Source organism: Oxyura jamaicensis, chromosome 17, assembly GCF_011077185.1.
Source record: "Oxyura jamaicensis isolate SHBP4307 breed ruddy duck chromosome 17, BPBGC_Ojam_1.0, whole genome shotgun sequence".
Classification (NCBI taxonomy): domain Eukaryota; kingdom Metazoa; phylum Chordata; class Aves; order Anseriformes; family Anatidae; genus Oxyura; species Oxyura jamaicensis.
In genome coordinates this window covers 8,929,760-8,956,773 of record NC_048909.1, presented here as the reverse complement: position 1 = coordinate 8,956,773, position 27,014 = coordinate 8,929,760, and the positions used below count along the sequence as shown (strand labels likewise).

General features: G+C 38.2%; 1 protein-coding gene across 1 annotated transcript; it reads right to left on the bottom strand.

The window, feature by feature from the left end:
* Nucleotides 1-131: 131 nt before the first annotated feature.
* On the bottom strand, nt 132-26,160 carry QSOX2 (quiescin sulfhydryl oxidase 2). Its single transcript, XM_035341783.1, has 12 exons — nt 25,890-26,160; nt 22,758-22,858; nt 21,784-21,832; nt 20,550-20,655; nt 20,267-20,357; nt 18,254-18,399; nt 17,144-17,287; nt 14,838-14,967; nt 12,495-12,617; nt 11,056-11,206; nt 6,833-7,021; nt 132-4,283 (listed from the first exon to the last, which is right to left on the bottom strand). Exons 1-12 carry the CDS (start codon nt 26,128-26,130, stop codon nt 3,733-3,735), a joined length of 2,022 nt encoding a protein of 673 aa, XP_035197674.1. The 5' UTR covers nt 26,131-26,160; the 3' UTR covers nt 132-3,732.
* Nucleotides 26,161-27,014: the final 854 nt, after the last annotated feature.

Here is a 27,014-nt window from a genome sequence, read left to right as displayed (position 1 = left end):
TTTTCAAAATTAAGCACCTACATAAAATAACTGTTATGATGGGAAATGGGTGTGTGTGTGTGAGCTATCCTTGCAATGTAGTTTAGCTAAAAAGAACTTGAAAATATAGATAAGACCCCAAAACGCAGCACTTTGCCCAAACGTTTGCAATTTATTTTTAACAAGCACATTAGTTGACAGTTTAGTACAAAATGTTCACTTTTCCTTCCTAGAGAGAGTTTAAAAAACAAAAACAACCCCCTCAAAAGAACAGACATGAAAGCATCAAGTTACTGAATTAAAATAAATAAAACATTTAAATTACCGAACTGTTATAGTCACTATTGTCAACATCCCATATGCAACGCACACGCCTAGAGAACACACTTTGGGCCTTCTGTTGAGCCGGCAGTTCCCACCCAGTTCTGAGTGAGAACAGCAGGACGGATACAGCACGGGAAAACAAAAAATAAGAGTTCTTGGGAATAATTTAGCCAGGTTTCTTTAGCACTTGCACCTTTTCTTTCTCTCACCAGCCACGTTGCACAGTATTCCTTTTATTTTCTATGCAGCTTTAATATTTCCTCGTTAGAAGGCTCTGTGAATTACGAAGGGCCAGAAATCCTTACTGGAAGCATTACTAGCACTGCAGAAACTTCTTACACGATACAATGCAGAAACAGAAGTCCCAGGACTAAGGAGAAGGTGGCGTGAAGCGTCTTTGAAAAGGCAACACTTCCTTGTGACACCGATAGGGCAGCATCACACATTCCCCAGCAGACATAACGCATCTTTACAGCCAAAGTACATAAAAGGACAAAAAAATTCATTATAAAGATACCAAATAAGAACAAGTAAACCAAGATTTACACAACCAAGCCCAAAGTGGAGAACACCTTTCCAGCTGAGGTCACTACTAGCAATTAAAGTGAAAGCCTGAGCCAGTTAAATGGCAACACTGAGTTACAGCACCGGCACAATCAACATCTTAATTTCATGCTTTTACACTCTTCAGAAAGAAAAAAACGTCACTGGCAATCTGCGAAGCTGTTCATTTTGTCATGTTTCCAGCAGGGCCACAGTACCATGATAGTTATTGGTATGTAGCAAAAAAAAACAACAACCCCAGAACTTATTCTGACAATGCATTTGCTGCTGTTTTAATGGCAAAATTACCCCTACAAACCTTCAAAAGTTTTTTGTTTTCCTATGTAGATGAAAATACAATTAAGGAGTCAAAGCTAACAAACTCAGGTTAATATATTCAGTACATTTTGAACAGCAGCTGTAATTTCTGCTTTTCTACTTCAAAATGTGCAATGATACAGTAGGAAACTCACAGTCCTATAGAAACTGGGAATATTTCCTAGACCCAACACGTGCTGTACTGCCTTTTGCTGTTTGCTTTTTTTTTTTTTTTAACTGAACTTCTTCAATTGCTGGCTGATACCAAGACTTCCCCAAATTAGGCCACTTAGAAGTTAACTATTTTTCAAGCGTAAATTTGGCAAGTCTGGGCTCTCCCCTCAGGTCCTCCGGAGACCTCTCACTAGATGCCAGCACGAAGCACAGATCAAGCAGGCTGGACAATCTGCCGCCCTTGGGTAACTTTCCAGTTACTTACAAGTTGTTTTAGTACTCAAGCCCAGGTGCTATAATTACAGTGACCCTTACGAATCTATAAAGAAAGTAGAAACCCACACTGCCTCGTTGCATCAGAACTCTTAAAACAGTGAGGATCCTTAAGAAGCCCAGACTTGACGTCGCCGTGTCAGAATTTCAGAGGTCTGCACGAGAGGATATGCAGAAGACAGCTTCCAGCAGGGAGCTACTGTCCCCATGGGAGGTTTTTCTTCTGCCATGTTTACAATAACGACACAGGGTTGCACAACTTTATGTACATTTGTACGTTATTTTGACACTTAAAGGGAAAAGGGGCAATCAGCTTTGGCTCAGTTTTGTGATTCCAAGTGGAAGCTGCAGAAACTCTGGTCAGAAATGCTCAGTTTTGTGAATAAACAAGATTTGGTTATGAAAAAAAATACTTATTGATTTTTTGTGCTAATTTTTAGACTATATTTTGTGGCTGAGCTTTAAACTTTCTGTGCTGGGGCTTATGATGGAACTAAGACGACGACACACTAGCAGCGTAGATACAAGAATGAATTGGCCAGGGCCTATCTACCCCTTCTCACGTAACAGAAGAGCTAGCAAACATTCAATTAAATTAAAAGTTGGAAAAGTAGAATTGAAAGGAAAAGCCTTTTTATATAACAATTAATCGGTAGAACTCACTGCCACAAGAAAACATTGAGGCCAAAACCTATTAGGATTAACTAAAGATTAGGTAATGGATAACTAGAACATGCTCAATTACATTGGATAGGATTATAAACTTCACTATCCAGGACGTGAATTATCCTCCACAGCTAGGAGCAGAAAGGAACTCCTATTCTGAATGGTAATTTTATAACTGTTTTCATGCTGTCTTGTAATTGCTCTCAGCTAGGATCGCAGACAGACAGGTCTGTAAAAGCAACTGCCATATTCCCAATTGCTGCCGCATCCCAGAATGGAGCAGCTCCTGGACTTGACCATAGTTAAATCCTTCCTTGACCCTAACGGCAGAGCACTCCAGCACCAGAACAGAGACCGGCTGCTCTGAGTACAGTACAGACAGCTTTGCAGCTGGCAGGTGGCATTCCCCCTGATCTCAGGGCTGGCACTACCAAACGAAGGATTTGTGCTGACTCACAGGAAGAAAAATTACTGTAAGGTATCGGCACTACTCAGGCATCCTAAGAAACGTACTATTCCCAGATCTGCAAATTAACTCTGGCTTACTGATGCAAAGGGAGCCTCACTTTCCTTCAGTAAAAACAGCGTTTCCCTTTACTGGAGTCCATCAGAACTGGCACCTGGATAACACAGCATTTACTCAGCTACTTCTCTGGTTCACAGATGAGTGAGGTGAGTTGTACAATGCTCTGTTAACACATCAAGTAGAGGAGCAAGGAAAGCACTGGGTCTGAGTTTGTTGTTACTTACACCTGAACTCCCTTAGAATGGATGACAGCATCAGCAATCACAATCAGGCTGCTTAGAGAGATGCATGCTGCCCCAAACCTCTCATCCTAGCAGCAGCTACCCTTGGCTGGAACACGAGAGAATGAAAGATCTACTTGAAGATGTAATGCCTTCCACTTTAAATAATATTGGAAAAGTCACAAGGTTTAGAATTGATTTAATCAAAATAGAACTCTTGTTTCCTGGAAAAACAAAACAAAACAAAACCAATTCTTGCTTCTCCAAATGAAGAAGTCAAAGTAATAGTAACTGTTCAGTACTCTGGTAGGTGAAATCAGCTCTGGATAAATTAAAAAAAAAAAATGAGTTAACGTACACAAAACAATATCCAATTTCTTTCCAAAACCAGGCACAGTTGATTGCATAATGTAATGTTTACTCTGCAAATGAGTAAAGGATGTAGGTGGTAAGTCACGGAAAATCTGAACTGCGAAATGCAATGCTTTCCTCACTGGGTACTTTATGACAGCACCATGCGTCTCAGAGTCAAAGAGGGTTCTTACAGCAAGCTCCAAATATTAAGCTAGAACACTTGTGAAATGACTTGGGAAGAAAGGGTTTTAAAACAAAGAATACTGTATATAAAATCCCTGATCATAAATATTAAAGCTGTATCTAGTACTGAACAGCCATGTACAATGAACATGTTGTTTCCAATTTAAACGTCTATACAGATGAACGATAATGCTTCACTTTCCACCGTTTAGATCTCATTCGGAAAAAAAAGTACATGATCATTAAAAATAAGGATGACGCTACATACAGTACGACACACAGACTCATGTCTATGTTGGAAAACCCAATCCCTAAGAAAGATACAGACTGCCTGCTCTCTTCACGGTTAACTGATTCAACTGCACTTTTACCTCTGTCTTTTACAGGTCCGTGATTCCCTATTAGTTTATCTAACACCTTAGATTCTGAATCTCGTATGTTTTCTTGGTCCAGGATTTTATTTTCTCTGTTTCCACTTGGTTTCTTCAGTAGATTTTTGTCTTTTACCTCCCTTGTATCTCCCAGTCCAGTTTCACTGGAGTCAGTCTGGCTTTCACTGTATTTATATAGAATATTTTCACTGTTATAATGATCCTTCATGAACTGTAGAACCTGGTCCTCATTCCAGCTGTGTAATCCTTTAATTTCTTCATGACATGCAGGACAAAGGTCTGGAGTTGGCCACTGAACTTTGGGAAATTTTGGGTCTTCAGTCAAATCACCTAATTGACAGGAGGGAAAAAAAATCAGAAGTGAATGAACTAGGAAAAGCAAACCACTGGAAGACAGAAAAAATATGTTTCACTTACAAACAGTGAAGTTGGTAAAAAAAAAAAAAAAGCTAGCACAATAACATTTGTATTAAACTAAAACCAATCATGAACAAATTAGGAAATTCATGAGTTTCCTTATGGATGCTTCCTCTTTCCTTTACAAACACAACCATTTATTTTCCTTTTCTCTCAGTAAAAGCTGCAGCATTCAAATTCTAATGCAACAGGATCCCACAAGTGCTATGTTTTTAGACAGCATGAAAACACCACCATCTGGGCCTTTCAGGGGTTAATTTGAGTTATGGTTCAAAACAAACTGCTCTTTTGCTCTCAATACTCTTTAATCTTGAAGCTTGGTTTGCAGTAAGCCATTTCAAGGCCAGGGACTTGCAGTTATTTTCGTGTTTCTATATTGCGTGTGAACTATTCCATCCTAAGCTTTCTTTTTCATAGCTTATTTCATTACTAAACAAACTATTTCCAGTACTTTAAAAACCATTCTTATATTTAAGGTGTATTTTTCAGTTTGCTTTTTAGCATTTAAACACAACACTACCTTGAACGAGATCCAATTTTAACGTTTCGGTTGCTCATAGCTCCGGCCACCATTCTGCCCTGATGGCAAAGAGCTAAACACTGCAGCTAGTGCTTTTGTTTTATACTTTGCTCCAACAAATCCAAAATACTTTAAATACTTTTAAAACAAAAATCTCTACGGCGTAAAAAAGTTAATTTATTTGTTATCAGTATACTAATGCTTAAAAATATCTGCAAAATAAATACAGATTCTTATTTATTTTTTATCTTTTTAAAGGCTGCAAAGTTCTCCAGGATTTTGACCAAAATATTGTTTAAGGATCCAAAGAATAATTAAAAAAAATGGTCTCCTTGATATTTACAAGCAAAGAGCAAGTGTGTAATAAAAATCACTCACTAATCAATTTGTTTCAGTAGAGAAAGCAAAAAAACAAAACAACTTGTGGTATGATTACAAACAGAAAACTTACTGTATTTCATGTTCCCCTGCCAAAAAGAGTGCCATAAATTTTGTACACTTTAAAGCAACAGGAAATAATTCATTAGGGCAGGACCATATACAACAGTCTTATGGCCCACACTTAAAGGTGGTGCCAAGGCATTTTCGTTGACCAACCATTATTTCTCATCGGAAGCTACATATATTACCAGAAATACAGATGCAGCTTTTAGGGATTAAAATAAGTCACTGTCCCAAAGAGAAATTTTAGCGAACTTAAAATGCATAATTTGACGTTATTATTTATTCCAGTATTTTTATACTTCTTACTAAAAGGGTATTTCGGCCAGCTGTTGCATTATTTAAATCAATACCCATGCAAGTTTTCCAATAACTTAATGTTTAAAATAAGTTCATTGTTCCACCACTTAGCAACTTCAAGTCAGCAAGACTACTTTCTTCTGTGTTCAGCCTGGCAACTGTAACAAACCAGGGGGATGATTTTAATACCTCATTGTGTTCTTCTTTCTCCTTGGAGAAAGGGGACACGCTGCTTATACACACAACAGTATTTAATACTTCATAAATCGTGGGAATTCTGCTTAACCACAATATAAACACAATATAGCATATTTAAATTGTAACTAATGCTACAGTACACAGATCCATAACAGCAGACAGGGATTAAGTGCAAAGAGAAACCAATTTTCTTTAGTGCTTTAGTTATTTGATATCCTCATAACAGAAAGGATTAAATACAACCCAGTATTTTAACTGTATTTTTAGTCTAGTTAAAAACATAGCAATTGAGGGGGGGGAAACAGGTATTCTTCACACAGTAATTTTATTTTATTCAGTTGTTGATCTACCAATAGCTTAGGCTCCTTTATCCTGAGAAATCCTCCTCCTCAGTTATCACCATTTTCTATACAGAATCTTTCCAGAACAAAATGAAGAAATTAAGAAAAGTTTTAATACCTGTTTAAACTGTAACGGAAAGAAATTTAATTATTTCTATCCACTGAGCAGTAACCGAACTTTGTTGCTCCTTTCTAAAAGACTTTTGATTTGTACTTCAGAAAGAAATCTCACCAAGCAACAGGTGAAATTTCAGAAGAAACAGCATCTTTGCAAATGATGAAGATTTTTCATTATATATCATGAGAGATGAACTGCACTACTGGAGTGTATCTCCAGTGTATGTACTTCTGTATCACTCTAAAGGTACCACGTGGGTCTTCGGAGCTACAGCTGACCAGGACACTATTTCTCTCTGTACACAAACATCCTTAAGGTTGGTAGCCTTGTACACAAGTATAAACGTGGAGTTTGTCTTCTCAAGTCAGAATTTAATAAAGGAACGTTAAGCTGAAATAACAGTTACCATTGTTTTAAACTCATGTTACAGAGCATAATTCGATACCTATTTGTTCCAACATAAACTGCATTGTATAAAATGACATAGCCTTGTCTTTCAGACACAGCTACCTTGGGTGGGTTTTCCTAAGCAAGGTCTCCGTACCTGCAAGTCTGTTATTCACTACGTTGTGTTTCTCCCAGAGCCAGAGAACAGCCTTGTCTAAGGTTTTAACAGAATCCATGGATTCTTTAGCCATTTCCTCAAAATGCTGAGCACAAGCCTTGCATCCGAAGAAGTGATGAATGTATCTCCGCATGATCTGAAGTACTATTTGGGGATTGTCTTCAAGACCTAGAAAGACAGATGACATGCATTGAGCACCATCTGGACAAACATAGCTTCCATATGCTACGCGTAACGTACCTAAAAGTGAACCGTAGGAAAAGGAAAGGAAACATTGCTACCTTCTCATTCCATGCATATTTACACCTTCGATGTAAAAAGCTTTGATGTAAAAGCGATCAAAAGCTTCACACATTTCCTAGAAGAAATGCCCCTACCCAACCAAATACATTTTTTAATATAATTCCTGAGTAGTCAAGGTGAGACATCTATTCATTCACTACCAAATAATTTGGTTTCTAATATAGAGGTTAAAGTGATCTCAAACGGTATCTTTCACAACAGTATGTTTTGAAAGACTGGGATATCAGACAACTACAAGAGAATTATTTCCAACATGCAGAGGCTCAAAAATGCTAAGAGTGACAGTGTTATTAAAATGTGGAGTAACTACTTATACCAGTATGTTGCTATGTATTTAGTCCATTCAGTTGTGCTTAAAGTTGCCCTGAACACCACGTTGAATACAACAGTTAAAAGGGCAAATATTCCTTTTAGTGACATGTCTCCTACAGAAAAGTATTTACAAGCTGAAGGGGAAACTTACTCGGACAAATGAGCATCAGACAGCAAAAAAAAATATCTCAGAAGCACGTAAGTAAATTTTGAAATTGTTAAAATATGCAAAGTCCATGCTATCTATATTACATGTAATTCTTCTTGAAGCAGAGACTTACTTTAGTATTTTGCGCAATAATTAAATGAACACGTTATGCATTCACCATTACATTCATGCTTAGGTGCTGAAGTTACGGTCAGTTTGCTACCAAGATGCCAAGAGTCAAAAACTCTCTGAAAAATATTCCACACGATACCTGTGATATCCATCTGTTCTGCCATAACCCAAGGTATTACAGAGTACCAGAATCTCATTACAGTTATTAATGGCACAGCTCTTCTGGCTGGCACTGAGCGCACACCTAATAGCTATTTAGCAACAATTAAACTTTCAAGTGCAACTCAGGAATTCCTCCTAATAATAAATACAAACACATTATTCTTTCCATAACATCCACACTCTTACACTAATGATGACAAGAAAAAAAAAAAAAACACATTTTATTCAGAAGCTGACTAAAGTCTTCACAGATTGAGGACTTTGCCCTGGGCCTTTATTGTGACAGCAGGTAGCCCCTACATCAGCAAGTGGCTCAAAAATATTGCCACTTGCTAAAATCCTAATGCTTCACTTCTGTCTCAGATTTTCTGATTTATGCTTAATTGATCTAATAAATTGTGTCAAAATGTATTTACAAATTCATGCATTATCTCAAAAAAAAACTGTCAAAGGAAACACGTTTAGGGATGCAGTGTCCTGGATTGATCAAACTACTGACTGCTGCAGCTGAACACATCCACCTAAAAGTAATTTGCAATACAAGTTTTACAGATTGCATGGTAAAGGGTTACAGAGCTCACTGTCCTGTTCCGGCAGCGAATACCAAAGTCTAGCAGCACATACGTCCTCCATGCACGCATTATTTCTTGGAAAAAAAATCCTTAGCAAAACCTATTCAAAACTATCAGAGCATTTACCTGTTATCTTTGTAAGAAATGTATGCAGTTGTCGTAACACACTGTTCTTTATTTAGAACAGTGACTTTACAGTCTTAAACACCGGGGTAAAAAGTCTTTAAAACCAAAAAGAAATCATAAAAAGCAAACAACCTCTACTCAGACGTTCAATATCTGTGATTGAATAGGCATGTATAAATAAAAGCTATGAGATTAAAGCAGATTAAAATACAGTATTAAAAGAAAGGCTGAAAAATAATTTTATAAAGTTGAAATGAATTTCAGGCAAAAGAGTTTTATCACATATACTGAATATGAATTTAGGAAAACAAAAACATTAAAAATAGCTACCAAACAACCTATTAAAACAGAGATTCATACACAAATTTAGTTATTCTCCTGTGCAGTGTTACATTCTTGAATGTTCCCTCAAAGTTCATTTTCTAGGGAAGGCTTTCTAATTTAGCAACAGATTAAAAAGAATTCAGATATATTTTTTTAAAAAAATCCACAAGCCGCTCTTATTCACACCAATAGATCCTATTAACTGAAAAGACATTTCATACAATTACGTACACCTAGGATGTGATTTCTACAATGATTTTATACAGCCTCTGATGTGAATGATTATATTCAAAGTTCCTTTGGATTCGTTTATGCCAATCCCATCGCAGGTTCAAATTACACAGGTCAACATCCAAACACATCAAATACAAAACAATAAAAATATTACAACAGGAAAGCCATAGCAAGTTCACACAGCTAGGCTCTGCAAGCAGGGGAAACTATCAAGAAAAATACATCTGGTTTAAAAAGAAAACAAACGATTGCAAAATGGCTCATTTTGTTTGTTTTTCTTTTATCAGCCCAGAGATGAATCTTCTATTAACATCTGCCATGTATCATCGTGTAATCCTCCTTTTCTCTTTCCTCCCAAACTACAGCAATTCAGGGTAACCCTAATCTTTAAAGTGGACAAGAACCATAAAACCCTACCTGTGGTGGGAAGGATTAGGGAGTACATCATGCTTTTTAGTAGATGGGATTTAAACAAGCAATAAGGAGAGGAAAACCTCCCAAGACATAATCCGACAGTCTCAGACTGACCCAATTCTTTCGCCGTAAGAAGTGATCATCACATATCTGTCCCGATTTAAATCGATGCTTAAGTGTGCCGAAGAGTTTTCAGGTTCCACAGTGTATTTTTAACTTCAGACTGACTAAAGCTCGCAACTGAGTCATGGAAGCAACTTAAGATGCAATTTTGCATGGTTAGATATTAAGAACATTTATAAATTTAATCAGAACAGTTTGGGCAGTTCAAACAAAAAGGGGAAATTTAACTTCTGCATGATGCTGTTGAACAGCTGATACATCACGCAGCACAAAAAAACTCGTGTGGCAGAGCACAGCGCTAACTTAAAGGGATTCAACCTATGTGCCAAGAACAAACAAAACAGAGAAACAAAAGTCGTATACAGGATGATTAGCTATCCTAAAATTCCTATTTTGCAGGAGGTTCAACATTAAGAATTGAGAGTTTGTCACTGTGATTGCAAGTAATGCTGGACAAATATATGTACCCAGAATTAGATTTATTTATTTTAATTTAATGTACAAAAAAACAGAAAATTGCAAATTTCTGAGTAAGTATGGCCAGGTAATATTCCATAAAGCATTTCTTGCAGAAGACATCAAGAAGCCTTTAAATCAAAGAATAAAAACAAAATGGAACTACAATCAAACAATGCACTGTCTTGCCAAGAATAAAATTATATGGGGAGTGATACTTTAGCATTTATAATTCTATTTTCATTTGTGCTAAGCCTAGGAATCAACACCAGAACATTAACAGTTTTAAAAAGACAATGCAAGTCTAAAAAGAAGCGATTTTACCAAGTGTTTGCAAAGAAGTGAGAACATCACACTGCACAGATTAGGGGACACTATGTAAATTCATCTGAAAACAAATGTGTCATGACATTCTGTATTTATGAAATAAAATTACTGAAGGATTGGCTAATGGTTACACAGTTTCTATAGCTACTAAATTCTACGGTTACATCTTATTCTTTTCAAATTAATAGTGCCACCTCAGATAACAATCTTCTTCCCATTTCAAATAGGTCAGAATTCCTCTTTCTTTCTTTTTTTTTTTTTTTTTTTTAAACTACTCCCCTCTCTTGTTTTCTTACTCACATTTTTAGGGCAACATATTTTATTTACCACATTTCTAAGCAAGGACAAATTGACACACTTTCTTTCAAAGCCACCACAATAAAGCTATGCTCTGACCCCTGCTGGTATAAAACTGAAAACTAAGCTTCAAGAGCCACTGTCCACAAATATATTAGTTGAGAATTGAATGGATTACAGAAATCTTTTCCTGTACTTTTTCTATTGCATAGCAGAACTGCTACACACTTATTTGTCTTGTCCTTCAAGTGTCTCACATAACTGCTGCTTACCTGTATTTATCAACGCTTTTGGTCGCAGCGCAGCTTGAACAGTTAGGGTATGAAACAGCTTCCAAAGGGAGCAGGTATAACCTCTCAGCTCTGGTCTGCTGCCCTGACATCCGACCCACTCAATTCTCTTAGTGAGAAATATCCCAGAAATCTGAAAATAATGTGTATTTAAGATATACGCAGCTTTGGTACCTAAATAAACTTAAACAATTTTGGAAATGACTCTTCACTACTGAACACAGCAAGTACTTTTAAGAGCTTCAAAGTTCCTAAAATATGCTTGTATGTTTGCATTTTTTTTTTTCACATGGTTACCCATAAGCTAGTTCACTACTGAACACCCAAACACACATTATACACACTGGAAATTGCAAAGAACTTGAGACAGGCAAACTCACATAGCCAGACACATACAAGCAATCCTGTTGCAGGTAGAAACACAACATTTCTAAACCTTGGAACCATCCTTAAGTCTGAGATACTCTGATGCACCATTATTAAACTCATCCCTCTTGCAAGCATATTACACGATACACAGTGTACAATCACTGATGTTAAACCTACCAAGATGCACATCAGAAACGTCCGATTAGTCTGCCAGAGCACATTAAGTAGCTTACCTTGCAAAGATTTTATTTTAAGCCCAGTATGAAAATAAAACACACATACTATTGTAAATAGAGTTACGGTATCCCTGGGCACAACAAAAATTCTGCATTACTCGGCAAGATCTAAGTGACTTACAGTAGTAACATTAACAGGGTAAGATGTAGAATTCATTTTTATTTCTTCTTAAAACAAATCCACTATTTATTATACATAAAATCTAGTGCAGCGTTTGTAGTTTCAATGACTTATCTCTCTGCTTCCTAGAACACACATTAAGTTTCCAAGTTTCAGATAGCAATCCCTCTTCACAGGAAGAAAGAGATAAATTAACTTCTGTACGAAGATGGCCCTATCACATCGCTTTGCATCACCAAACTGAGATGGGATCCCTGGCAAGGACTATACCACGGCAGGAAATTAAAGAGTTCTTTGAAAACTCCTCGGGAATAATGCCTATTTCAATGGGTAAATTTCTCATCTTTTAACTCTGACGTTCAATCCAGAGAAACCTGCTGACAGCAGGCAAAGCAAGCAAGGCTGACTTGGAAATTTTGCTGGGAATCTTGCATTTGAAACTGACATTAGTAAACGTGTATGTTAGTGGTTGCTTCCTCATAAAACTGAGACAGGATTGTGTGTTTCAATTCTCTCATTTCCATTTCTTCATGTAGATTTTTTTTTCTGGTAATAATTTCACTTTATTTTCATTTTAACCTTCTTATAACTCCATTATGACTGAGGGACCATCAGTAAGTGATGTCTTAGATTTATATAGAATCTTATCCTTTACTAATGCTGCATTTGTATGCTGGAAACTAGTAACAGCTTACCCGCATTTTGTTGTTGACCAGATCTAGAATAGCATCATAAGGGATTTTGTCTAATGGAAGGCTCACCAGCCACTCTTGCAAGGTCTCTAACAACTTCACCACAGGCTGACGGCCAGGAAAAAGCTGAGGAAAAAAAACAAACAAACAATATTTTAAAGCACAAATCTCATTAGCAGCAAGACATTTTTCTATTTATCTAAATGTCTTTTTCTTGTATTCAGTAAGTTTAACAGACAAGATTTTGTTTGTTATGTGCAAATGCTTGTTCTGTTTACCAGTAAAAAGGCATCTTGCATTAACTTGCTTACAAAATTTAGCATGTTGCATTCACAAAATGTCAATTGCTATGAAGTTACTCAATTTTAAGCAGAAATGCTACAAAACAACTTTTGCCAGATTGCATAAACTTTTGTATTAAGGTAATTCAGCAGTGTATAATTCAAGAAGGAGCGTAAAACCTGAGTGAATTAGAAAGGCTGAAATCCTTTCTCGCTTTTAGAATATTAGCCACAAATATGGATTCTTATAAAAAAAATCAGATTTCTGTAAATATAGATAAAAGATGGAAGTTATCTAGAAACTTACTTTCCTCTTCATATATGTAAAAGTAATTTGGAAATGGTGGCTGCCTTACCTTACAAGTTAAAAAGTCATGGTCTGGCATACAAGTGTGAGGAATTGTCAGTGGTAACGTCATTATTTTACATTAGAAATGCTTGATTGATGTTTATAATTACTATAGAATTAAGTAGTGTACGCATAACATCTTCTAAGTACCTTTCCAGAGGAAGCACTATTTCTAGAGATGGGGAAATAAAATCCCTGTATTTGCTACCTTAAATACATCAAGCAATTTCTGACAAGATGCTATACATATGTTAGTCACTTTGCAGCTACTGTCCAACTATATGAGCAAAGGAGCACACCTCTGTACTACTGACCACATCTATAATTGCATTTGCTCCTGAAGGAACCTCAAAATATCATGTATTGCTTTCTAAAAGACACTAGCTGCAGAGTATCTCAGGTAGATATGTTCCTTCTTGCTGAAGGATCTAATTCTACAAAAAAGAAAATTTCCTTAGTAGGGGACCGGAGATCAGATCTCTGTGACTTAGAGCTTATAATCACTTTAAGTGCTGTTAAACAGAACAGTACAAGAAATGTTGGAAGTTCTGATTCACAAAGCTGTTTTTATTGATTTATTGCTAAATACTTAACTAAAAAAAGACGACAAGGTACATCGTTAACCTCTGAAAACCAAAGCCTCTAGTCTGCAAAAGATACATATAATTATGGTACCAACACTGCAAACTTAGCATTCCAACCATTTCAAAACTAAAGGGTCCTAATAGAAATAAGTGGCTATCACGACTGAGAACTAAGAGAAAAGCTTTACACAAGAGAATGCAAATAAAGGACAGAAGCCCTCACTTGTATAATGGCAGTCTGGAGATGAGCATGCAACTAAAAGACAGCATTCCCTATTTATACACTAATAGCCAGGGAAGCAAATGACATAAGCTGGCCAGGAGCCATCAGGAAGAAGAGAGGATGCTTTAGGGATAATATGATAGAAAGATTACCACTACACTTTCTTAAAGAAATGAGGCCAGCTAGAGATTTCTGACCTCTGATGGCTGCAGGGGGGCAAGAAACTGTCTGACTGATAAATCCAGATAGTTGGGGATAGTTCACATAGCCCTTATTATTCCCTTAAATGGCTATTGGTTCGTTTTATTTAAAATAAAGCAAAGCGTTAGTTGCTCAGTGACACTGATTACTTTAGTAGGCTGATGTTGGAAAAAAATAATTTCACTTTGTAAGTTACATCACATATATTACTTACATTGTCCCTTCATTCAAGTATAATGTGAGCATCTTAATTTTTGAAATGCCGTACCTCAATTATGTTCAAAATTTAGACTGACATTAGAAATATCTGTAAAGACAACACTATTTGTCAAGCAGGCACTAACAAAACCCAAAATTAAGTGAGAAACATTTTTAATCTCACCGAGTTAAAATAGCTATTTATCCTGAAAATCTGATAAAGACTGTGTTTATAGTATTCATTCAATATGCTGCACACTGCCTAAGCTTTATCTAAATTTGAGCCCTCTAAGATGAAACTAAGATGCATTTCAGCCCTTTAAGTATATGAGAACTGTATACAATAACTCAAAAACAACATTTAATGAAATCCACAGAACTATTTTTAAGCTAGTGAGGAAGTATATATTTAAATATATTCTGAAAGACATTTTGAGAGGCTTACATCACATAATAAATTTCATGTTAGTCATTTTTTTGTTAAAATAATCAAGGACCAGAAGTGCATACCTTGGCAGCAATGGTAACAAAATCCTTGAAGGTCCTTAGCTCAGCTCCCTCAAGCATCTTGTGCGTAGCAAGTTCTACCCTAAGCAGGTAATGCAATCCTGATTCAAGGTCAGCCATGTACAGCTTAGATCTGAAACACACATATATAATGTTATGAAGTGGCAGGTTTCTTTCGCTCATTTTCTCACCAGTCATGAAGGTAAAATTGATATATAGTAAGGTGTCATTAAAACCTCAACATTTGCCACTCCACAGTGATTGTAGTATATCCTGTAGTGTATACAGGAAGATACAGCAGTTACTTCAGGTGCTCAGTGTGGTGAAATGTCAAGTTCAATGAGCTTCACTGTACTCTTCAAGGAGTAGTTTTATGTCACTTTGTTCTGAAAATAGGCAAATGAAGCATAATCACATAAGAACTTCTGTTATAATTGACTAAACTTTTCATCTCCCAGCCAGTTTTACCTTGTAATGAAATTACAACCCTGCAATTGTCAGCAAGGAAATAGCTAGTGTAAGGGAATTACAGTTTCTCTTCAGGATCTGGCAGGAACAGTAAAATGACATGCTACAAAAGGGAGACTCTTGCTTAACACAAGTAGATTATACACTAAGAGAAGTGTAAACAAGACTGGAAAAAAAAAAAAAGAACATTGGAAAGGACTGAATCTAGAAATTCTGAATGTAGTACTATTGCTGTAGATTCTTTGCATACAAGTTTTAGAGATGTAAATAAAATTGACTGTTAGGACAGAATGTACACCTTGTGACAGATACAAGTAAAACAACTAAGGTAAATAAAAGATTAGCAGTTCTTTCTCACAACCTATTATCTTCATAATAAAAGCACTTCAGATAAAAGGCAACAAGTAAAACACCTTATCTTTCAATGCTCTCAGAGTACAATCTTTAGACAGTATGATGCAGATCAATGTAACTGAACAAATAAATTCACAGTAATTTTTATGTTCAACAGCACCATTATTTCTAAACTAAATAGAATTAAGAGAATAACTGGAGAAACTGGCTGTCCCCACCTCTGAAATAATATGCATGAAATAGTATCCATTAAAATGCAGAATATTCTACATTCTTAACACACACTACACTTATTTTGACATTTTTATCCTTAGTTAATAATGTACTCACTTGAAGTTTTTTTTAAAAAAAGTCTGATGACATCAAGTTTCTTAAATAAAGACAGATCCACATGAGTGCATGAGGTTTCCCCAGAAAAAGCCTATTTGGAAGACAGTTGGACTAGCGATTTGTATCAACAAGAGCTTGTCTCACAGGATAGCAGCTCAGTTCAACTAAGTTGTTTCGGTAACAATGTTGTATATAATATATTCCCATAATGGTCATGATGAAGATGACACTAATAGTGTCCACAAAAGAAAAATAAGTACAAAATCAAAGCACTCAGTCCTGTATCTTTTCCATCTAAAGATGCTGAGGGATTATCTCTCTGCAAAGCCTTTGTATCCTTCTTTCAAACAGAGAGAGGGAAGGAGTGCGAAGATAAACCTCCCCAGATTTGGTATGATAGCCATCTTTTACACTGACTTTGGCATTTTCTATTATATTTGCTTTTGCCAAGCATCTTTAGTGGGCACTGCTTAGTTATTAATATGCACAGGGAAAATTTGTTTTCTACAGCAATGTGCTATTGCTTGTTATTTTACTGTTTATTTTCCCAAGGTCACCGTTTACTCATGTCTTCCAACAGTTTAGAACAGTGATCTCTACAGTTCAGGTGCTGGGGGTAGTAAGTCCTTGGTGTCTTTACATCAATTAAAAATATTTAATAACACTTTCTAGAGGAGAAAAACAAAACAAAACAACCACTTTTGTCTCCATAGCAGTGTAGATGCTTGCTGCTAAAAACAACTACTGAAAACCCAGTAATTTGATCAATGAAACACTGCTCGTGATCTCAACAGTTACTTGCATTTAGAAGAAGTTGTAGCCTCGCTGCTGGAACTGAACTAATTGACCAGTGTTATCTGAATACACGGAGAAATGGATTAAGTTGAAGCAACAGCTGAAAGCATTGCTTTCAGTATTAAGCATGAAAACCTTTTATTTTATTCAGCAGAAGAATGCAGATGATTAAGCAGTGACCGACCAGCCAACCTATTCATTTCAAGGTGCAACACCTGGGATGGAAAGAAATTTTTAAACCGCCCTAGAATTTTATAATAAATGACCGTGCAGTTTCCTATGTGGAAAGAAAAAACTGCAAGCAAATTTTAATAATCAAGCATTGATCTGAATTTCAAGATCTGAAAATCAGTATCACTTACTTATCAAATTCTTTCCACTGCTTGATTTCTGTGCTTTCCACTTTGTTTTCTTTAACAGGTAGCTCAAGTGGCAAAAGTAGTTTTTTTCTGACACCTGGCAGTGACTTTAAATATGAAGAAAAGGAAGACCGAAGAGGCTTCACACTGCATATAAATGAACAAAGTAAAGATTATTTTTCATCTCACATTAAAAGAACAGCCAAGGCAGATTAGTATGTTTATAACATATTCACTTTGTTTTGCATTTTACAGTTCTGGTATGCATTATGTTTTGCTAAAAAGTGAAAAAAAAAAAACTGTTCAATTTAGGAACAGTAATAAAAAAAACACTGGGATTAGTAGTTTGAAATTCCATACAAATTAAGAACATCAGCTTCATCGAAATAGCAGCTTGCCTTATACAGACAAGCTCACACATACAACTTATACATACAGGTTTTTAGAGCTCTGATGTGTCATTATTTTTTTCCACTTTTATTCAACTGTTTTCCTTTCAGGTGTATCACAGTAATAGGTTAAAGCTATAAATAGGCAACAGCGGTAAGCAAAAGCAATACTAGGTCTCTTATTAAAAAGTACAGATAGTACTGAATGCTTTATGAAGAACTACCAGCAAATTGCTATCAGCATATCAAACTCAAATAACAAACATTTGGCTAGAGCTTCTATTTCCAGTAAGAAACACTGCTTCAGAATTGTCTACTTAAAAGTAAGTTTTGTCAGCAAATCTTGTTACTGCACTCAAGCATCCCAAGGGTTATAATTAACTGCCTCACCATTTTGATTACTCTTTCCTACCATAATATGAAATCTCACTTCCACTGACAGAACCCGTATCTGTGTATTTGAAAAGCAAAATGTGTAACAAGGCCAATGCATACACTTATTTAGTAATTGCTAGAGTGCTCAAATCAGGCGATTTTCAAACACAAAGGAGTGGAACACAAAATTTTAGTCCACATAATGTACTGAATATAAGCCATGACAGCATCGTTACATACATGCAAAAAATGGTTATGAAATAACTTTCTCTGTATGAAAGGAAGCTATACCAACTGCTTTTATAGCTTCAGTGAATTCTTACATTCCTCTGAGACAGAAACTACTTACATGTTAATTAATCCACGGGACCCATTTGGATGCATCAGATAGCATGAAGGGACTGAGGTAATACCAAGTTTCTCTAGAAAAGGCTTATCAGCATTCAGTGCTCTCTTTACCACAATGTTTTCATACTGGATCAAGTCTAAGATAACCTGTGCAATGAAAGGTAACAGGAATTAGACACCCTTCAAGAACTATGGAGGACAAGACAGGTAAATAGGTCAAGCGCAAACATCAAGCTGTTCACCAAGGAAGTGCACCTATGAGCATTCTGTGGACACTAACAATTTCAGCTGAAGAAGACTTACTCTGGAAATTTACTATTATCTTCCTTTTTTTCTTGGTCTATCCTGATCTTTTCCCTTTGAGTCTAACATCTGAAGAAAACATGAGAATGAATGATGAATTGTCCTCACACATCTCAAAAGAGCGCAGAGAATACCACACAGGTATGCTTCATGTTATATACCTAAGAGTTTAAAGGCAAATTTTCAGGTAGTGAAGAAACATTTATTTGGTCCCACAATTTTAGGGCATTCTGATGTCAAAGTCCATGACAGAAAATAATCAAGGGCTTAAAGTAACACAAGATTTTGCCGGCAAGCCCTGCCAAATCATTCTCTGTAAACTATGGTGTCACAGCAGCTAGCTGTTCCCTCAGCTCTTTGTTTACCAACCCACAGCACAGACTGCACATAGGATAAGTGCCCATAGCTCAGAAGTTCCAGTTCAGAGTCCAGCATCTTAGCTCAAAACATTCTTCATCACCTCTTTAAACCTGACACTGGGCTTTTGCACTGGAGCAGCTGGGAGTAGGCACACATTTCTCTACAAGATGTAAATTCCAGCAAATGGCAGAGCAGGCAGAACAGGGTGGTAACAGAAGGATGCCTCAAAGATTTGCCAGGATTCAGCTATCAAAGTTCTTTGCCAACTACAGTCAATGTTGCACCTATGAACATGATGACTCAGTTTTAAGAAGTGAAAATTTGCCATTTAAGAAAAAAAGGCCTAAGCACTTGTTTTTCCCTTATTGCAAAGTTATTATTTCCTGTTTCACTAAACTATTTCTATAACAGAAGGTAGTAAGATTTAAAATCAGTTTGACAAAGTACTGGAGAACTTTACAGTCAGCACCTTCATTTTGGTAATGCCCACTTCTATCAACACAGCAGCTTCCAGAAAACAAATGTCTGGAAGCAGCCTGCTTCTCAAAGTGATTCTCATTTTTGGCAGCACACCCTCCACTTACACAACTCAGCCATCTCAGCATCAAATCTAATTAGAAACATTTCACAGACATTGGATGTTTCTACCCAGATTATGCCTAGATAATTGTGCAATTCATTTTCTTCACTTATCCTAGATCTTGGCAGCAGGAGAAAAGTAACAGTTGTCTAAGCTAACAGGAGGCTCATTAAATGGCAAAACGATGCCGAATCAAATATTTTATTGGGGGGGTGGTGGTGGCGAGGAAAGCAAAAACCAAAAGACTTTCATCTCATCAGTGGCTAAGAGCTGTGAAAATAATTTTATGCTATCATCTTAACTTAGAAAACAATTTCCTAAACCCTGTATGTGGGAAAAAAAGAGAAACAGAGGTTTTACATTATTATGAACAGTTGAAATCATAAGAGCTGACCAGAACAAGTATTACGAACAGTTCTCTAACAGTAACAAAACCATAACATCTGACAATATTTTTGCTGTGATCTTCCAGCTCTTGAAACAGAAGAATTATGCTAACAATGAACTTGAAATATTAATCATCCTCCAGAGCGTAAACAGAAGTTAACATGACATTGTGTTCATTTGTAAGCAAGTTCCTTTGTGTAATTAAATACAACAGCCCTATGTAATCACTTGACTTTGTGATATCCCAAATACACATGACCTGACCCTCATCATTCGTTAACAGTCCTACAATCACAAGTTTTCTTGCTTGGCTAACTACCATAAAACTCAGCTGTGTTACGATAAAATTCATTTGTACTCATTATGTCATAAATCATACATTACCTCTCGCCCGACATAGGAGTTGTTACTCTCAACCACAACGGCAGTATAATGATCGCTGTTCTTGTCAAAAAGAGCAGTAATATCACTGGACCTTTAAGGAAAAGAAAAGCACAGGAAGAATGCCATAAGCTCACTGTTATCCACGAAATTTCCTTTTACCTGTCTTGTAGCAGAACAAATAACAACAATAAAAAAAGTTACTCCATCTTTAATAAGACCATCTACGTTTCATTAAATTAGCATAGCAAGAATACACCAACTGTATTTTAAACACAGAACTTACAAAACTGGATCCAACGATGGGCAAGCAGGTGGTCTTGACTCTTGAGAATGGTTCTGTAAGAAGTCAATCATCATCTGGCGAACTGTTTGCAGCTCACGGTCTGCTCCTGCCCAGTACAGGTTACAAAAAGATGAAACATCAGAAAACTGTATAAAAATCTGCATGGTAATGATTTGTTACCATTCTCATGCCTTGGTGTGGCATTTTTTTGATTTACATTTTGACTCAAAACCAGGCATTACTATTTGGCTGAAGAACAGAGGATTTAGTTGTAGGATTTCACTTTAATGTTGAGATAAGATCGTATTTAAAAACTGACAACCCGTCCCCAAATTTATAAAATATTAAGACTTTTCCAAACCTAGCCATCTGCCTGCCTTGTAAGAGAAAATCAGCAACAATGCTTCATTCTAAATCCATGCTTGTTTTCACAGTAGTTGCAGTGGGAGGCTCCAGTAGCTTTTTTTGCAATAAGGATATTCAGCATGGACTTAAAACAGAGGTGGTATCACACTTATCAAATGGGCCAGGTGAGGTTACAAAGCCACAGAACAATATAAGGAAATAACTGAAGTGTGAGAATGTTTTGTATGATTTAAAAGAAAGAAATCAGAATGCAGAAGCTCTCACAAATGCCAAACGTAACAGGTACAACTACAGTCTAATTCTACATGAAGGGTTAATGGTGCAGGTGGTCCCGCTTCTGACCTCTGGCCTTTTGAATGTTAATCCCTTGGAAAAGACAACATTACTTTTGTCCTCAGACAAATCACCTCAAGCTGTGATCTTGTCAGACACACAGGATAAGCCTGGTTTCAGTTAGTCAACATCAGAATAGGGGTTCTCCCAATGAGATTCAGGATGCCTGGAAACCGGCTGACAGGTCAAAATGCACCAGAGCCATGATTGATCAAATTGGATCTCATGCACATGAGATGTGTATTTCTTTTTTTCCCCAAACAATTTTTTTTAAAAACAATCTAACCACTTGTGAACCACATTTCAAGAAGTAAGAAATGTAAGTTTTTAAACAAAGGTCCGTGTTTTCACCTGTCTAAAATTCTGCCTGATATTCTGTTTTAATACAGTAATTGTAACATCACATCTTAAAAAGCTTTTCAGTGTCTAGGTGTCTAAACTAATTGACAGGACAAGGGATTTTGCTAATTTTTTGGCAAATTCCTGGCTGATAGGATAACTGCTTTGGGTATTGCTTACGGTAGGATAGTCTTACCTTTGGAATTTTCTCCAGTCGTAAACTGTTTTGTAAATGCTTTGAAGTACTATGTGGGGAGGAAAAAAAAAAAGGTATTATTGCTTTGAAAATAACTTCACTGTTTAAGACAAAAAGGCTCAGTTTAGAAACAATGTAGCCTTCGAGAGTTTTTATAGCTCTAATTGCAAAACATTTTTATCTATCCAGTCTTTACTTCTAGCCTGTGAGTTCCAAAGACCTGCATCTCAACCACATGAGAGTAGCTGGTATATCAAAACTCTGATCTAACAATCAAGTAAACTTTCAGAGGAAAAATACTGTAACATATAATTCAAAATAGTGTATCAATCTGTTCCTGCAGACATTAACCCAAACAAAAATTGACTGATTACCAAATCAGTACTACAAACTGTGTATATACTCAGAACATTATTCACATTTTCTCTACTTTAGTGGCTAGGCTGGATAGACAGTGGAGCTTGACTGCCTTCTGTTACTACTACACAAAAAAAAACTCAGTGTCTAATAAAGAGCATATTACAATTTATAACTGAAACTTTAAAGACCAAAAAACCTACCACATTGCTTTTTCTATCTGGGTAGAACACCACAACTTCTACAATAAAACCCCTACTGATCCTTCTTCTGTCGTGATAATGTTCATTCAGCCCTTTCCTTCCATCACATTCTTCTAATGCTTACGGTTAATAATGTTATTATACAGACTGGAAAAGACAGAAGTTAAAAATTCTCAGATTCTAAACTGAGAACTGAATTCCTGCTCCAAATAACTGCATCAACTATCGCACTGAGCAAGAAGAACTTGATTCCATCTTTTGTCAGCCCTGTGATTTTCTCTGCAAAATCACAGAAAAAGCCAAGATAAAGAACTAGTTACAGGCAACACTCTGGACAAGTAAGTTTGTTATGGTTTTAGTCACTATAAGTAAACCATGCATCATTTACATAGGACAACAGATCATGCCACTTACCCTAAAAGTTGGGTAGTAGTGAATACCATATTCTTTACATGTCTCGTAGTTCTCTTCTTCCCCACAATCCAGCACACCGATTCTAATTGCAGACTCCCAGTCTGGAAAAAAAATATATATTTCTATTTTCAGCAGAAGTGATCAGAGGTCCCAGCTGACAGATCAGCCTGGTTCCCAAGGAAATCAGGCAACAGAACTCCGAAGATAAGCATGCAGAATACATTTAACTGAATAAGATGAATCCAGCAGTTACTCGTTCGCGTGGCCGTCAATTACAAAACCGTAGTTTTGATGCGTTTGGTATCAGGGTTAATTTTAACAAAGGACTCACTAGTTACTGAACTTGCCGTGTCCTCAGAGGTCTCTAGATTTGCACTCCCCACAAGGCTCCCACATTGCCTACTGACCAAGGTCGTTACCTTTTAGTATTTTCCAGGAGTACGTTAGAGATACTTCAGAAATACCTGAGTTTTAACCAGAGCGCTGAGTTTCCTTTATAAATGTTTAATAACCATAATCACAAGAGTTCAAGTATTTCTATAAACGTGCTTATATAACTTCAATAAAAGCTTTCAATTCATTCATAGCTTTTTCTTTCTCATTTTGCCAGGAACTTATCTTTTTGAGCCATGCTCCGCTGCAGCAATCACTTTAAGGAAGATCCCCTCCAAGAAGCTCCTTGTACAGCTACTTTTTAAAGCTAAGCTGAATCAAGACAGCTCTGGGCAGAATTGAAGATACATCACAATTCCCCAGGATCAATAAAACATAAACCAAAAAAGCACTAAAAATTAAACTTGCTTTTATAGCAAGGAGCATGAAAGCTTCATCAAGTTCAAGACCTGACTGGCAGTTGTATGCGTAGCTGCTTTGGAAATTTAGCTTGACCTTTATTTGTCTTTGAGGAGGATGGGGCAGCTGAGGGGGAATTTCAGTTGTGCCGAACATGCCAACAGCTGAACAGGCACCAGGAGCAACTACAAGCATTCTAGAGCAGATGGGCATGTATTCACACGGACACAAAGGATACAACAGTCCATTTTATCAAACAAAATGCAAAATAAATAAAACAAAACTTTGGCTTCTGGGTATCTCTCTCATTCAACTTTCACCACTCCTCCTCCTTTTTCCACCTGTCTCGATCCTCCTTGGCAGGATGAATAGCAGCTCTATGAACGAATGCAAATAGCCGAGGTACAACAATGGAACGCATCTCCAGCTAAACACTTGGGTTAAAGAGCACCAGCTGGGCTGTGAGCTGTGTAGCATTTGCTTCTGCTTAAAAAGGAGCTTTTCCTTTCTAAGGGATGTGGAAGTTGCTGGAGTACACAGCCCAGACTGTGTAAGTTCACACTATCGCTGCAGCATAGATTTTTGGGGTCTTTATGCTGCTGTATTTTTAAATAGCATTAGCATTTTTGAAATAAAACATAACCTCAGTTCTATTTGCTGCGTGCTGTAAAGAGAAGGGCAAAGGAAAATACCCATGGAGTTTGCTATTACTACAGAGTTCAAGCATTCTTGTAGCATTCAGAGTTCTGCAGAGGAGAACAATTAGCATGGCCTGTTCCACGTGGAATATTTTGTTAAATCTGAGAAAAATGATTAAACGTACTGAAGTTTGTTCCAAATTTATAACAAAAACGTAAGTGAAAGATAAAGTTTCTGATGTAAGTTATGCTAGAGACTCCAAACGACTTAACTCACAAACTACGCGAAAGGGGCAGCTGAAAGACACCACGTTAACCAACGCTAGTTCTGTTTACGATAAACAAGTTCCAGCAACCACGTGAATACTTGGGACAAATAAACTGGCAATCCAGCAGGCTGGTTTTGGGATGGAAAACCTTTGCTGACAACGCCAATTTGCACTTGCTGGTAGAGCCAACATCCACAAATATAAAAGTGAACCGTTTAAAAGAATTTCTTTATGAAGACTTAGACTACGGTAAATTGGCCTTTACCTGGTTACAGTAATACAGGTGCCTAACATCGTTTGTAGTTATCATGACTACAGAGAAGTTCGAAAATAAGTATTTGAAGAAGTCGTTACAAATTGTAAGCAGTATTTGTTGTAAAAAACATGTTCCCATTTTATGCTGAGAAAAGCTCCAGTCACCTCAGGCTCTTCATGACCTCCACTGCAGTGTTCCAACACCTCCTTGTTCTTTCATTTCTTCAGAACAAAGTCTAATACTATTTTGGCCAAAAGCAAATCAAATTAGAAGGTGAAGGTGTGACATAAGCTTATGAAAAGAAAGCAGAAAAAAATGCTACTGCTTTTATAAATAAAAACCCATGGAAGTAATGAGTGTTTGAAAAGCCTGGAAACCACCAGTGCTCTGTGTTTCTTGTTTTTCTGAGTTTCTGCTCGGCAGTCAGCAGCCCCCAGCACATGACAAACTCGTCAGGGCCTATTTTTGGGTAGGCCTCCATCTCCTTACGTCTAAAAACACGTAGACCCAATACTGCACCTACATTTTGTTTTAATCGTTGTTAACACTTTTCACACCCGAGACTCCCACAGAAAAGCCAGAGCACTTCGCTGCTTCTCAAAGCAAAACCACATCAACGCCTCAGAACCGCGGTCTGCATCCTGATAGCGTCCCTTGGGTAAAACGTGATGCCCAGAGCAGTTTGAAGGCCTTTTTAGACACCCGCATTCAGCACAACAGTTCCCACAAATTCCATCTCAGGTCTTCTCCCCGCCACAGGTATTGAATTTAACTGAGAGCTCAGGGACCCGCTTGTCTCCTCATATCAGATCCACAGAAGGTGAAACACTTCAGCGTGTGCCAGGAACAGCAGGCAGACACCAGAAACCTGACTCTCGCTGAGCTTGATTTCTGTATTTATTTTTTTTTTTATCTCCCCTTGTTCTTTTTCCCCCACGGCCTCCCCAGTACCCCAACACTTACTTTTTATTCACAAACTCCCCAACCCCAGGGATTTCTACCCAAAACCTCCCCAGCCCCACCGCCCCCTCTGGGCCCCAGCGCAGGCCCCGCCGAGCCCCCTGCGTTGCCAGGCCCCGGGCCAGCCTCACGCCCGTTCCCCCACACGATGCCGGGCCCTGACGGAGCCCTCCCGGTGCCGGCGATGAGGACGGGAACGGCGGCGGCTGCGCCTCACCTTTAACGTCCCCGGCCAGCGCCCGCCAGGTGGGGGCGAAGGCGACGCAGTGACCGCAGGACGAGCTGTAGAACTGCACCACCCAGGCTGCCGAGGAGTTGAGCAGAGCCCTGCGCACCGTGCCGGCCGTCAGCACGGTCAGCGGGTCCTCCCCGGCCCGGTACAACCGCGCCGCCGCCACGGCCGCCGCCAGCAGCAGCAGCAGCGGCACCGCCAGCGGGCGGCCGCTGCCCGCCGCCATCTTGGGAGGCCGGCGGCCAGGGGCGGGGCCCGCGCCCTAGCAACGCGGCCGGCCCTGGCAACGCGGCCTAGCGGCGGCTGCGCCCGCCCGAGGGCCGCGGGGGGTTTCCCCCGCACGGGGGGCGGGGGTGTCGCAGCCCCGCTCGGCCAAACGGGCTCCGCACGGGTTAGGGGAGCGGGTGTTGTCTCGCCCGGGGTGGCCGCGGGTCCGCTGAGGCCCTCGGGTAGGGTGAGGGGGGGGAAGATCGCTCCCTGGTGCCCCCTGCGCGGTGCGAAGCTGTGGCTGCTGTGTTGAGATTGAGATCCGCTTGTCCCGTAGGGCTCCCTAAGGAAATGGGTGGAATGAAGTAGGTGAAAGCAACGCAGGTATCTTGGTGGGTGATTTTAACACGCAGGCAATCCACTACAGGAGCAAATCGCGGCCTCACGGAGCCGGGCGCTGGGTCGAAGACAGCGCAGCCTCGCACTGCGTCAGGAAGGGGACAGCTCTCTTCAAACAGGAGCCGGTAGAAAGCCGCACGTAGGATGCTGTGAGTCTGACAAGTTGTTAGATGCTGTCCTTTACTTGAGATTGCTTGTGAGCCGGGAATGCATTTTAATGCCCCTTACAGCTGTAGCCACAGTACGAAGGTCTCTTCTCAGTTGTAAATACAGGGTTAAGAAATTTTGTTACGTTAACAGAGGCAAAAAAAAACAACAGAGAGAATGTCCCCAGAGGAAGAATTCAGGGGAGTTTAAGGACTGGGGATGACAAAAGGCTAAAGTCCCCTAAAACTTGATTCTTGCTTCCTTTACTCACAGAAGGTCCTTTTAATCCTTCAAGACCAAATAGAAAACAAATGAATCCAAATTCTTACTTCACACACTCTGCTGTAAATTCAGAGA